At 25.9% G+C, this 15,905-nt stretch overlaps 3 protein-coding genes across 3 annotated transcripts; 1 reads left to right on the top strand and 2 right to left on the bottom strand.

Moving 5' to 3' along the window:
• VNE69_06221 (putative SP-containing membrane protein) lies at positions 1–1,011 on the bottom strand (the record flags this gene model as incomplete). Its single annotated transcript, XM_065473981.1, has 1 exon — positions 1–1,011. One exon carries the CDS (start codon positions 1,009–1,011, stop codon positions 1–3), a length of 1,011 nt encoding a protein of 336 aa, XP_065330053.1.
• Positions 1,012–5,168: 4,157 nt separating this feature from the next.
• Positions 5,169–6,352, top strand: VNE69_06220 (uncharacterized protein; the record flags this gene model as incomplete). Its single annotated transcript, XM_065473980.1, has 3 exons — positions 5,169–5,263; positions 5,342–5,810; positions 5,876–6,352. 3 exons carry the CDS (start codon positions 5,169–5,171, stop codon positions 6,350–6,352), a joined length of 1,041 nt encoding a protein of 346 aa, XP_065330052.1.
• Positions 6,353–11,693: 5,341 nt separating this feature from the next.
• On the bottom strand, positions 11,694–12,524 carry VNE69_06219 (uncharacterized protein; the record flags this gene model as incomplete). The annotated part of the gene is made up of 1 exon (XM_065473979.1): positions 11,694–12,524. One exon carries the CDS (start codon positions 12,522–12,524, stop codon positions 11,694–11,696), a length of 831 nt encoding a protein of 276 aa, XP_065330051.1.
• Positions 12,525–15,905: the final 3,381 nt, after the last annotated feature.

The raw sequence follows: 15,905 nt of genomic DNA, 5'->3' as shown, positions 1-15,905 counted from the left end.
TTAAACGAATTCTTCGTTTGTTAAATGTACATTCATATAGATTCTGGGCAATTTTGTTTTTTTCTTGCAGTATCTTTTATACATATAAAGTACTAAGAAAATAATTGTTATAAATGCTAATATATTAATGCCAATTAAGACACAATTAATTGCAAATGAGGAAAAATAGTCGTAAACAATACTTTCGAATGAGCGAGTATCAATATGACTAGATATGTTAGTGTCATTGCTAACACTAACATCAGTCGCATTATTTAAATCGATAAATATACTAGTATTACTAAAGTTAAGTAGATCGTAATACGTATGATGATATGACATATTAATATTCTTAAAATCATAATGATCATTTATACATTCTGAACCCATAATACCTACTTGGTTTTTTTTAATATCACTAAGAAACTCTACCTTATCGTCTATTTCCAAACATTGTTCAAAATGACTATAAAGATGTTTACATCTCTTGTAAAAAATATAAGGGAATTTATCAATGCCTTTAGATTTAAAGCATATATTTTCATGAACTATTCTTTGAATGGTATTATTAGTCGATTTCGCATTAAAAATTTCATCTCCATGACAAAACCTCAATGTTCTCAAAATTGATCGTGACTCCCATGCAATTTTATCAATAAATCTTACTTCTGAATCTGTTAATTTGTCAGAATTCCAAAAATCATTTTGATAAAAATATCCCGAAAAAATATTCAGATAATCATATTTCAAAATTTCTCCTTTTTCTTCAAAGATAGTTGTAAGATTATCTTTTTTGATAATCTTTTTAAATATAGGATGATCAATTACAATATCCCAAATTAGTTTAGCTAATTTAAGAACATCATCTAAAGGGAATTTAGTTTCTCTTGCATAGTTTCCTAAAACATTACAATGCTGTCTAAGATTATCAAATTTAAAAATGTTTTTCAGTGGATCTGTCGTATTACTAATTGTTTTGTTTACCGTAGTGAATGCTGCTAAAATATGTAACGAATAAAGTATACATTTCATATATGAGGAATAATTAAATAGTATAAATATTAATTTTAATCACGTTTTTATCAATTGATTTATAAATTAAGGAATTAGTAAAAGTTTATTTGTTACATGTTTGTTTTGATAACTTAAAAAGAAACTTTAAAGCGTTTTAGACACAAAACAATTAAACTAATGCAAATGCACAAATTAAAATAATTTACAAGAGAAATTTTATAGAATAAGAATGGTTCTCCATTGCAGAAATACGCTCTATGTATTTATTCTATAACTAAATTAAATTTTATATTTTTCCAATTAACTTCTAAATAAAAAATTATGAAACAATCACTGATCGATGACGTACGTAAATTAAGAATGGGTTTTTATAAAAAATTTACAGAAGCAAATAAAAAATATGTAAAAGCGTTCCTTATTATTATAACAGATAAATTAGAATGTGTATTGATGGTCTTATTATATAAATCTTGGCCATACATGGGTTTAAATCGTATATGATAGTTTTATTTTATTTCTCAAATAAAGAAAAAACTGTTTATGATTATTTATTTAATACCGGACAAGCCATATATCTCTAGACATTACTCGAAGGGATTTATAAAGTTTAAAGTTCACAAACGAAAATTAAATATAGTTTTGACAGTATTATTTTTATCTTTTTAATCCATACTTCATTATGAGATGAGTTATGTATAAAAATTTGTTCTATTTGCACATATCTTGCTAAAAATGTTGTATTTTACCCATTTTGTCTTATTAGTGAATAGCAACAGTAGTTAGTATGCTTGAGGAGATTTTTGAAACCACAAAATTAGCACATTGACTGACTATTCTATTTTAAATTTTTCTTTACATCTCACCGTAGCCTCGCCTACTTTTTAAATGCAAAAAAATGCAAAAAAGCAATTAAATTTTTTGCATAACAAATAAGCAAATTACTCATAACTAAACAAATGACACCTTAAGCTGTTATCATTAATATTTTTTTTTGTTTGATAAAGTCGTAATTAACCATGGACGTATTATGCTTACAAACCTAACAATTCTTATGGTACTAAAAGTTACATGAAATATATGGAAAAGATTGAAAAAACACATATGCAATGTACAGAAACCTGCCTGGGCATTAACTTTCTTTTCACTTTTATATGCGTAAAAAAGAGACAAAGTGTTAAAGTAAAATTATAAAGGCTCTGATTTTTTTATTTGCAAAGAATTATAAATCTTTACAAACAAGCCTAAATTTTTTTGTACAGGAGATGTTGCTTATGATAGAGGCATTTAATGTTACGTAGAAAAGGATTTTAGGTACCTAAAGCTTAATTTTTTTCTTAATTAAGGTGCGATCAATCTTCTCTGATGATGACACGCATATACGATAATTTATAAACAGTTAAATGAAGTATGTATACGCTTTAGCACGCGGGAATAAATTTAAGCTAGGAATATACACCCAATCCTAAATTACCGGAGGATATAAAGCTACTATTCAGTTTTAAAGTGTATGTAATTAACCATCCCATGCCGATGCATTTATAAAAAGTATTAGATCTGATATGAAACTAGACGAGTTAGAGCGAGAAAAGCTCATGTAGATGCTAGCAATAGAATTAAAACTTTGTGATCAAAACTGGTAAGTGACTAGTGTTCAACGCAGTCCAACAAATGGCGGACCTGTAATAGAACGGAGTAAGGGGTCCTTTGTAAGATCTAGATAAAAATCGAAAACGTGGTATTGAGCTAGTACGAAGATGTTATGAGAGTATTATTAAAACTGCACTTGCTTTATTGATTGTGCGACCACTTTGGATGCATCTAGAGGTAAGATAAAAAATATTCGCCCGAATTCAAAGTCGCAAAATAAAAATGTGGATGGTTCATTCACAAATTAAATTGAAAGAATTTTAGACAGTAAAAGCTGATACTAGTGGTTGAATAAAATTACATCTAAATTCACCTATTTCCGCCTCTTACTTGTATGTAAAAAAAAGTGTTAGCTTTAATGATGGTTTAGCTCAAGACACCAATAAAGTGCATGGATTCGTTTTAAGTGTGAATTAAACAAAAAAAGATTATGAAAGAGAATGAAAAAGATTTTAAACACTTTCTAAATTATCAATTAGTAATACTAATATAAATAACATACTATGTAAGACGCAGAATTATTTATTTTGTTACAATAAATGTTTGTGGGGGGGGGGGTTAATTCTTTTTTAATTTGTGGTATTATCTAACAATCGATGAAACCGAAAAATTTTAAGCTAAATCTTGTTAGTCACAAAAGTATTTTAATGTGTTATTTTTATATTAAAAGTGTTTTAATGCAGGTATCATAAATAGCAATAATTTGTTTCATTTTTGTAGCAACACATTTAAATTATTAGCTTTGGTAAAAAACATAAGTCCTCGTTATTCGTGTAAAATTTCATATTCTTATACATGATTTCAGTCTTTATATTATTTAAAAATTCGAATATTGGCATACAATTTTATGTAGAAATTATTCAATTTTATGCAAATTGTTTTTATTATATTTACGCGAATTATATATTCGTTTGTAAAATAGTTTTCTAAAATCAAAACCTTTCGTTAAAAAGGCATATACATTCATAAACTTCATCATTATTTTTTTGATATTCTCAGATCGTCAAAACATGTATAAGTCTACTTTTAAAGCAAATATATGTTATGTAGTCTATAAGTATAATTCTTAATAATATTTTTTCTGTTTTTTCTTTTAAATTCTTATTTTTTTTCCATAGTGTCAATCCCTTTTAATAGTCAATCTTGATTTCGTGTCTACTTTTTTTCTCTCTTTGATATAATTATATATTTTTTACATTCTTTTAACCAAAAAAGAAGTCATAAAATCATTATTGTTGAAAAATGACTTATTTTTAAATAGCCTAAGCCACATTAAAAAAACTTTCATCAATTTTTTCTGTTTCTAAATCAATATTTACACTACATAGTTACAGTAACTTTTCGTTCGGTCTTTTCTCAATTTTTTAAATTCGAATTTTAAGTCAAAAAAAAACGTTTTTTACCAATATAATCAAATTTGCATATTCATAATCGAAATCCTTGCGCTCAATATCTTTCTAATCTAAATTTTATACAATTACGTTATTAATAGATTCATAAAGTTAAAAGTGGCCAACCCCCAGAGTTACATAATTAACATCTTCGTCCAATATAATGTTGTTGAAAATTAATTGTGAAAAGTAAAAATTTTAAAATTAATGTTATTTATGTAGCATATAAAAAAAAATTCACCATTAAATATTTACTAAAGAAAATTATCATATATTTTTTGATAATACTAAATTTAAATTTGATAAAAAGTAGATAGTATTTCTTCGTTGGTTTAAATAAAGTTGAAACAACAATGTGATTCACTGATTTTAAATTTAAATAGAGATGGATGCTTCAAACATCAATTTTCTAACATCGAATCATTATTTTTACTTCTTTTTATATTAAATATGTAAATAAATCTCTAAATATTTTTTTTTAATTAAACTATATTATCATTTTTGCTTTGAAGTTAAAATGCTGTGAAAAATTCTTTAATGTTATCATACAGCAACCAATTCGACTTTTATTCGTTTTCCTAAACGTCTTTATTATATTTTATGCAGAATAAACGAAACAAAATAAATTTCAAGTGATTATGCAAAAAAATTAATTAAATGATATAATTTTTAATAGTGGTATTGAAGTTTTTTTATTAAACTGTTCTTAATTTTTATCAGCGCCAGTAAGAGGTAATTGAAATATCTACCATGTGTAAAACATCAATATATTAAAAATCGCGAGATATTTTACAATTCGACATAAAAAATGGTAATGTATTACATGTAATTTTTTGGTTTTATAACCTATATAAACAAATTTTTTAGTTTTAAATATAGTTGGTATCATTAAAATTATGTAATTTTTTTTAATATGTAGCTATTTTATGAAATATAATTTCATATTTCTTACTTATTTTTTAGACACAACATTTTTATAATTTTCTTATTTGTAAATTAGTTTTAATTAAATTGTAATATTATTAATTTATGAATCTAAATTCAACATATAACAATTGTATTTTATATTTAGATTATTTTAAAATCCATTAAAAAATCTTTCTTATATTACTTTTAAAAATTTTAAAATTAGCCCTTATGTTTTTAGTACTAGCTCTTTTTAAATGTTCAAAAAACTCATCTAGTAATAATATCACAGAAGAAACACAAACTTCTGAGATTACAAACCAAGTGTATAGCTATGAAGATTTTGATTTTGAAACAACTTTTAACGAAATAACCAATCAAATGCTACAAGATAACGACTAAAGGAAAATAATAGAAAATAATGAGATCTTAGAAGAGGAAAACGATGTTTTATACTATAATAATGATTTTACAAAGGAAGAACACGTGCAACAATTAGTTAAATACTTGCAAGACATACCCAGCATTGGTCAAAACAATTTTATTTTTAAAACATACAACGAAATGGTTGAAGAAAATTTGGAAAGTATAGAGGAGTATATAAATACTGTTGAACATTCTGAACAAGACAAATCACTTTGTCGAATAAGTAACGAAAGCATACAAAAAAACCATATTGAATCAGAGAACATGTTTGAGGCTACGTCCAACCAAACATATTCAAAAAATTATGAAGAAAACATTCATGATAACATTCAACAAATATTTTCCGACGAAATCTACGAAAATATATCAAAAGACATTTGCTATAATTCATTAATTGAGATGAAAGTAATTGTAATCAAACATGATTATAATTTTATTAAAGCTGAAGTAAAAAAATTATTTCGTAAACCAACAAAAAAATTTATTTTAAGCATATAGACGATCTAGTGAAGCATAAAATAGATGAAAATATACAATATATACGTGCAACCCTTCACAAATTTAGAAAAATAACAATTAGACGCATTTTAGCTATAAAACAAGTTATCGATAGTCTCGGATTTAATGATGATAAAATAGTAATTGATTTGTTAGACTTGATCATTAAAATCACCAAATTTATGATATTTAAGGGGAAAAAATATGAACTAGAAACAGATTCTTTGATAATAAACCATTATTGTTCCTTAGAAAGTTGGAAAATAGATACAGTTTGTAACACATTTAATATTCCAGAGTTATTTCAATTAATTTATGATTTTTTTAATAATAAAAGTCAAAGCGAAGAAAACGGGATAATTCAAATATTAGATGAAGTGAACGCTCTAAAAAAAAATTTTTTAGATTTTTATGAGAAGAAATATAAGTTGTATGACCGTATGAAAAAACTTCATGAGCTAATTGCAATAATTCAAAAAACAAATGAATAAAAATTTCATAATATTTTTTTGATTGTTTTATATTTTACTATATATTTTTAATATTAATATTTCCTATAAATTTTTTAATGTACAATAAGTAATCTTATCAGAATATATGTCAAATCTCTTTGATTTTTGTGAGCCATACAGAATTAAAAAATCATTCATAATTTATCAAAAAAAGTAATTCACTAATTATATAATTTACTAGCGTCGATTATACCTGGCGTATGTTAAAGTTTTGTTGAAAATTCTTAGGTTATACGAGAAAATAACATAAGGATATGCGTGCGTATTGAATCACAGCATTGTGTGAGAGATAAAGAAGAAGAAAAAATAACTGATATTCTAAAATTTCAATGTAGATTAAATTGCTGTCATTCTTAGCTTTTAATCTATAAACTTCAGATAAAAATTTGTAGTTTGTTATAAACCTCGTGATACTTATGAATTTTCAGTACAAAAGTAAAAACTATATTCATAAATGGTTCCATGATTATATGAGAGTCTTACAGGCCTATCTTGAATTTCCTTATAAAGTGATTTATAAATATTTACAATACAAAAGACATCTCTACAAACTTTTATCGAATAAACAGTATAAAAACCATATAAACCATCTACATGTTATTAAAAACATTCTTGACTTTGTAAAAAAGACGAATAACTCTACATATGATCAATTCTTGCAATCTCAAGTGAACCTTTTATAAAGTAATTATACTCATTATTTTTTAAATTGAAAACTTATATATTGAGATTTTCCAAGGATAAAAATATTTCATAAAGCTTTGGCATGAAAGAGCACGAAATCCCTACATTTTTTTTTATTTTACAAATCCAGCGAAACAAATACAATAGCAGCAATTATTTCGCCTTTAACTGCATAATAATATTATAAAAATATATTTTATAAGCAAACAATTCCTAATTGTGCATTCCGATTTTAATAATTCGAGAATGGGGCATGCGGTTGCCTATTAAAAAATTGTCTTTAATGATGTTAATATCAATCATTAGCCTTTCGAATATCGATATGTTTTTTTTATATTATTGTTTGCCTGGATTTTTTTACATGAATTTTATTAAACCAATACACATATTATTGAGTCAATTTTCGCTCAAGATATCAAAAAACGTTTATTAAGTAAAAAAAAGAAATTTTAAACAAATATTATAAGGAATTTCGTATATAAATTTAATAATTTCGTCATATTAATACATAATATGATATCTAACTTGTGCGATCAACACAAAATTCTTTTATGTTGTATTTTATTATATAGAAATAATCTATTTATGCTTGAATTTTTGCTTTTAGAAGCAATAATTTTATACTATAATTACAATTTGCATTTTTGAAAATAAATTTTATAAATTCTGATACAATGATCAACATTTTCAATCTTTTACCTCATAATTTTGCACTAAATCACTTTACACTTTATGTAAAAAGGTACAATACATTTGTAAAAAGTTTTTCCTTAAAACTCGTAGGATTGTTCGTACTGTTTTAATCGTTTTTGTCCCGAAATTTAATATTTTAAAATTTAGAGTTAATGCCTATTATTTTTTATCAGTTTTGTCTTTTTTGTTTTTAAATGATATATGTAATTATTAATATCGCTTTGTTTAGCACAAAGTTAACTCTTTTCAATTTTAAATACATCTCAAACTACAAGAAAATCTGTTAATTTATTTTTTATTTTTATTAAGACATTTAATTTCTCAAAAATTTTTTCTTTTTAAGCATCTATAGATTGAATACTTGACATGCAATTTATCATGTAAAATATCGAGTCGTTGAATCATAAGACTCTGTAAATAAATTATACGTCTTTAAAATATTATTTTTAAAGGATATTTTTAGGCTATGCAAACACTTTATCGGACATGTAACCATCAGATTCGTAGTTACTCACATTTAAACAACGTATTCATTGAATCATAGTTGTGCACAACCAGTAGGTATACAATAAATTCTAATAGAAAATATGAAAATATTTTTATATATAGAATACTTGTGCAAAACTTGTATTAATAAACAAAAATTAAAGTACATATTACGTAAAATACGTTTTTGTCTTAATAAAAAAAATTTTTTTTCTAATATATCTTTGTAAATAATCTTGTTTTTTTTTTTGTCTTAATATTGATTCTACCTAAATTCATGAACAGACACTTGAGAGATATAAAGGTTTGTAGCGTGCGATTTCGATATATTTTTATTCACCTTTTCTATATTTAAATAGTAGCTATTTTTCAGTGAGCATGTCTCCTTTAACTAATGTCTTTTCGGATGTTAACTAAAACTACTGTTATATAACTGCCTAGCAACTTCCAATAATATTCTCCTTCTTCATCTTATAAAAATGAGAAAATTTTTACAATATAACAAAAATCTATGCATAAATAATAGTTTAAATTTGCTGTCTATGCTCTAGTTCTCTAATGGTGTTCATTTAATTTAAGTTATCACAGAAAAAACTATCTTGTGGTACATTTATGCCTATCCCAGACAAATTGCTATCATGTCCTATTTTGCGACCCTTTCATAATTTACTATGTTGATAGTGGTAGTGTATTTATTTTACTAAATATATATCATAATTTTTTTATAGTGCAATTTCAATCTTTGTTTATTTTTAAAGCTGCAATTACATGATGATTTATCTTTTTTTAGTAGTTTACGCCGTAAGATAGATTCATTACGAAGAACAATATGAAAGAAAAAACTTTCAAACGGTTAAATAATATTATTGTTGTAAACGTGATTACATGTCTGTCTCCTTCCATAAAATTAGGCCAAAATATATAAAAACATATGGAACTTAAGAAGTATTATAAATGCTCTGTCTGAGCGTACGAAATTACAACTAATCTATAGTAAGATTTGACTGTTAAATTTTTTTGTTTTTTTGTAAATCAAACAAAACGTTAAGGAAAAGGACATCAAAATAAACGCCTTATTAATATTATATTAATTCGAAAATAAATTTGTTCGTCTTTTTGAAGGGACTATTTACTGACCTTTTTATCTAGTAAAAATTCATTCTGATTGCTTTAATTTAAGTGCAGTAGTGAATAAAATTTTTTCTTAAGCATCTTAATCTCATATTTTTTTATTTATTAAGACAATTAAAGCAAAAATAAATGAGCTGATACAAATACCTACATTTTATAAAAGGAAATCTAATAGTAATTTTTTTATAAATTTCTGTTTAGAATAAAAAAAATTATTTTAATTTAGATTATATTATGATATTTATTTGCAGGAAAGACTATACCTACCTAGATCAAAACTGGGTAAAGGCCTCAAAAGTATCAAAGATAGATGCGAAAGTATGCTTCTGACTATTTATAAAACATTAGATGAGTCTAATTATAGCTCACTATAACGGGAAGCGATACTTAAGGTAGAGGCAGAGAGCAAATCCCACATGTTTACAATTAACGAGTGTCTAAGGATTAGGTATAGCTTTGTAGGAGAGATTACCTTGAAGATGCTGATAGAATCCCAAAAATAAGCGCTTTACAACAAAATTTAAATAAGTACAAATCATGGAAAGTTGTTTAAAGCTAGGGGTAACGATTTAGTAAGCATGGGGACTCTTCTACCTGTCTGGTTAAAGGAAACAATCGGGCTAGATCCGAAGCAATTTACTGCTTCCTACAGGTTAGAAATATCTGATGTGGACAAGAGAGACAATGTCCCATTGTGGATCTCATAGGAAGACCGTGGATCATTTAGCTACCAAGTGTGATCGAATGTTGGGTTTTGATTATATGAAAAGACACAACGAGGTAGTTAGATGCATTCATCTTTTACTATGTATTAAATATGGGGTTGAGAAGACAAAGAAAATACGTGGACACTCAATCAGGAAATCATAGAAAATGATCGTGCGGAAATAAGAGTAGATACGAGGATATCATAAAATCAAAAGGTGACTCATAATAAGCCTGATATTCTTGTGTTTACAAGGAGAAGAAAGAAATTTTAATAGTTGAAGCTGGTAGAACCACTAAGGTCGACTTATTATAGTTTTGAATGAAAAACTAAGAAAATATGACCATCTTGCAAATGAACTGGGACTAATACATAATCCTGGAACATAATAGTTCTTTAGTAATGACAAGGAATGGAGTGGTGACCAAATATCACAGAAAGTACACAGGGCTGGAAATCCAACCCTACCTTGAAGCATATATCCAGTCTATTGTTATGAAGAAGACTCTAGAGTCCATCTTTTTGGAACGACGACGAGGATACGATCAGGAGGATGCAGGAGAATAAGTGGTTAGAGCTGTAAGCACACTAGTGAATATGGCGACTGTTAAAGAAGTGGTGTCGGTAAAGAAAAATGAAGCTGAAAAAGTGAAGTTGGAAAGTATTAATAATTCCACAGAAACCAAAGTCTGTGAAGAGCTGAATTTCATTGCCGATACCGGGGGAAAAGTGCTATGAATATCTAGTCTTAATGATAAATTATCTCAAAGAAACTCCTATGTTCCTAAAATTTATTTTCTACTAGTAACTTAGTTTTGTTGATATTAAAAAAAGCTAACTTAATATTATGTTTTTGTGATAAAATGGTTGAAAAAATATTTTGTGAAAACTTATAGCAAATTTATCTTTTAGGACTCATAAATTCTATATGATGGTGGTTTACAATGTCTTATTTACAATACTGACTCGCTTAAGTAATTTTACACATTTACATATAGGAAAACATTGTTTTTTACATGCTTTTTTATTCAATACGTAGATGCTTTTATTATTAATGTGATAATATACAATTTGGGCTATAAACCTTGTCGTAGCGATCAAATACTGGCCAATCATATTCTTACAAATGGACAGATTTGATCTGCTACAATTTATTTAAAAACATTTTCAAAAGAGGGGATAGAAAATATAAATAAACTTATTGACAGACCTAATAAAAATTTATAGAATATACTTCACAATAAAAAATCTATTTTTTAGAGTGTGTAATAAAGAAAATTATTTCGGAATCATATGTGTGGTATTATTTACCACATTACTTATTTTTATTTCATTTTCCCTCCAAGTGAATTTTCTAGAAAATATTTTGCTATAAATATTTTCTTTTATTTTGACCCATCGATTTTTAGATGAGAAGAGAACAGAGAGTCTACAACGATAACGGGAGGGTATCTTACACCCTACCCCCTCACATGAGGAACTATGAAAGCCCACAGGGGCAATTTAATAAACATAACTTAAATAAAAATATACTTTACAATATTGCAGGGAGAAGCATTCTTGAATGCTATTTACATTATGGCCATCTCCCTGGTGGAAACACCACAATATGTATTTTTATTATTTGTTTAATGATTCAATACACTCTTCATATATTTCTTTTAATTTTTTCGATTTATCAAATAAGATATGTAAGTTATTAATTATTGAATTTAGCAAAATTATTATCTCTTCTTTGATTGAGTAATTTTTGTAATTTTGTTGGTTTAAATCTTCTTTTATTTTACTTAATGTTTCAATTATTTGTTTGTCATCATATATAGACATTAACTTTATATTGTAATGCACTGTATTAAGAATATTTTCTAATGTTATATTTCTGTTATGCGTAATTTTTTCTCTCTTCTCATGTACTGTTATTAAAAATTTAAATATATTTACAAATTCTTTAATTATATTCTTAACATTATTTGATACATCAATGATATCTATAAGTCTGCATGTTCTGGGCAAATATATTTTCTTAAGTCTATAAATGTAATTATTTCTGAACCCCGAAAAAAATTTATTAGAATCGACAATTTTCTGCTTTTTACTACGATCTAATTTATTTTTTCTACTTGGTCTTGATTCGTTGTTAAATTTTAATTCAGTCTCGTTTATAATTTTTTTAATCTTATTTTTACATTCCATTAATACCTTTAAACTTTCGGCCTTGATTTGTTTACTTGTTGTCAGATTGCTTTTTTGTAATTTATCTATGTCCATTTCAAACCAAAAGATTTCTTCTGGTTTATCTATGCCCAAATCGACATTTTTAATTATGTCATTGTCGTAATAGATATTTTGATCCTGCGTAATAGTATCGTGTGTTGAACTTTGATAAAAAAATACATCGCTTTTTAAGATGATTTGAAAATCACTGTTAATAATTTTATTGATATTTTCCATCCCCACCTATAAAAAAATTATGAAATTTTAGTTTCCAATCAAATTTATTTATTTTAAAAAATATGATTGATCATTATTTAGATCGGCTACAACAGCAGACAATGATATATTTTTTACAATAGATTAAAGTAGTTTTTTTATTAGACATATATTCTTTGATAAATACTTTAATCCAGCTAACATGAATCATGAGCATTAAACTTATCATGTTACCTTTTGTAGTATTTGTTATCTTTTTCTAAGTATATTTAAATATTTCTCGTTATATATATATTAGACATATGCATCAATGGACATTTGAAAGCTTGTTTACATATACCTTTTAATGTATATGTTGACACTCTTTTTTAAATTACTTATTAATCTATTCATATTTTGTTTTATCCCACCATATATGATTCCTAGATGTTTATTTGATCATGTTTGATGATGTTTTAATTTTTGTAAACGTACCTTGTTCTTGTTAGTTAAATATGCTAATAATGGTATTAACACGTTGACTTCCATGTCACATATATGAGTGACGGAAATTGTCCTGATCACGGCAGTTCCCCTACTTTAAACTTTACTTTTTTGTAAATTACTTAAAACTAATAGTGCGATTAGGTTGTAAATTTTTTAACTTAGGTATAGCAATTGTTGGTTGATAACTTTTTTAAGGAAAAAATTATAAAAGAATAAAAACGATTTATTTTAGTTTGTTGTATAAGGTTGTTTCGAAAAAAAGACTTTGTATTGTTTTCTATTTATATTTACATTTTAAAGGTGAGTTACGTTGACCATAACGAGAAAATAATACAAACAACGGGCTCTAACATGTTAAACAGGATTTTTAAGTCAAAAGGTTACCTTTAAATTTTTTTTTTTTAGTTACTGATATTACACATTGTATTGCTGATAAAAACAAAATCTTTTATAAAGAAGAAGTCGAAAACAAATTATGAGCAAAAGATTAAATAAATTTTCATAATTCTGAAATTTAGCTTTTTTTATAATTTTATTTATTCACAAAAATAAGTTGAAGGGCATACAAATAAATCATAATTATATGTATTTTTTCATTAAGTACAGTCGAATATATATTACTCACTATCAATTATAAGAATATTTATTGTATTAATCTTACTTTTCGTTTAATTTTAAGTTCTTTGATTTGATGTTAACATAATTTTTTTTTTGCATGTAGTTGCTTAGTTTATAATTAAAAAAACGCGACATACACAACATAATTATCGGCATATCCAATATTATTAGGGTTATTATTCATTTTAAACTCTTGCAAAAGGCCTTGGTTAGGTTATCTTTGTATTATAAAGGCAATACTTATCTGCGGAGGAAAATATCGGTGTTAATAAGTACTAAAAGTACTGCGGACCGAAAACTTAGGGATTTACGTCGGTTATATATGATGCACATAAATTTATTTCTTTGGTTAAATTAATATGCTTAATTGTTTATTTACATATCATATCAAAAAAAAGCTATTACGGATAGTAGTTTAATTTTTTTTTTCTGAAAAGAACATTTAATTATTTAAAGTTCATGTATTTAGATTTGCCATTATGAAAATAAGAAATATTTATAACTAAATCAAATGTTGATATTAAAGTTTAAACGATCTTAAATTAATGTTATTGTGTTTCGCTAAGATATGTAAGTATTTTCGAAGAAACTTTTAACATATACTTACATAGCCAAAAAACCTAAACTACTCATAATATATTTATTGAATGATTATTTTATAATGAACCTTAGCTGAAACCTTTTTTATATTTAGATCTTATAACAAAAAGAGCTTTAAAAATGCCTTTTTATAAATACGTATTTTTATTATATAAATGTTCTTATATTTAATTTTGAGTAAAAATTTATGTATTTTCGTATTCCGAGGGCAAGAGCAGAAATGTTTATTTTGCATGCCCGAGCTCGAGCTCAGACCTAAAAGTTATTGATTTTTATGGTAGCTTAACAATTTATATGATGAAAACTACATGACAAGTATTAAGTTGATATATGAAACTTGTGTTCATCTAGTAATACTGTGTTAAGACATCTTTTAAAGAAACGAAACTAAGACACAAACAATATCCTCGTAGTAAATTATAGGTGTGTGAAGTATTGGCTTAATATAGCCTAGTTTGAGCTAATGGGCTGTGCGCTTTGCTAGACTTAGAATTGATCAAGAGACCATACGAACTAAATCAATAGTATGCCTGTGATTCCTATTCTACAGAAATATCAAACAGTGTGTCTTAAACTGGTGTGAGACAAGTGATAATCGCTTCTAAAAAATGCGGGCTTCTAATAGGGTGTAGTAATCAATGTATGTATGTTGAGAATAACGTAGAGACAATTGAAAGATGTAAGATGTGTTCTACTTCGGGCCATTAAGACCAAATCCCACAAGTATATTGCTTGAACATTCTCTAAACACGATCTAAAGTATAAAATAGAAATTGTTTATTTGGAACAAACATGTGTAATATGACGTGGTTATACACTTTCAAGTTTTTTGAAAGTAAGTACAGCATGTAAAAATTTACAGTACCGATTGTTTAAGTATCAAACCCAAACTTCACTAATTCATATGTAAGGTTTCAAAATACCCGTGCCGCAAATAAAAAATAAAATTATAAATAATTTTAAATTTTACAAATACAAAACAACCTTCAAGCAAACAACTAGTCTATTGTGCTGAAGAAGACTCAAGAGTCTATCTCTTTTTTCAAACGACGACGAGGGTACGATCAGGAGAATGTAGGAGAGGAAGAACGGGCTAGAGCTGTAAGCGACTAACGAACGGCGACTGTTAAAGAGGCGGTGTTAATAAATGAAAATTAAACTGAAAAGTTGGAGTTGAAAACATGATAAAACCACAGAAACCAAAGTCTGCGAAGAGCCAAATCTTATGAGCGATACCGAGGAAACCTGTGCTTTAACTATTTAAGACTAATGACTATTTAACTCATTATCTCTTTTTATATAAATACAAAATATTTTTAGTGTTATTCAAAAAAGAATATTTCTTTTGTAATTTATGATTATTTAACGTTTTTGAGTATCTCGAAACACTCTTTATACATTTTTCTTAATTTATTGATTTCTTAAATGGTTTTGTAAATTCTCTATGATGGGATTAAGTACAATTATTATTTTTTCAATTGTTGTAAGATTTTTATATTTTTTCAATTGTTGTAAGATTTTTATATTTTTTCAATACATGTCTTTTTTTTATTTCAATTAAAGTTTTAATATGAAGTATAATACATATAGACATTATTTCTATATCGTTACGAATTGTGTTAAGTATATCTTCTAAAGCTATAGATTTGTATATGGAATTTTCTCTCTCATTTCATGCACTTTTATAAACAATTAAAA

This window comes from Vairimorpha necatrix, chromosome 6 (assembly GCF_036630325.1).
Source record: "Vairimorpha necatrix chromosome 6, complete sequence".
Classification (NCBI taxonomy): Eukaryota; Fungi; Microsporidia; family Nosematidae; genus Vairimorpha; species Vairimorpha necatrix.
The sequence above is the reverse complement of the archived record's forward strand: the minus strand, read 5'-3'. Positions and strand labels throughout refer to the sequence as shown.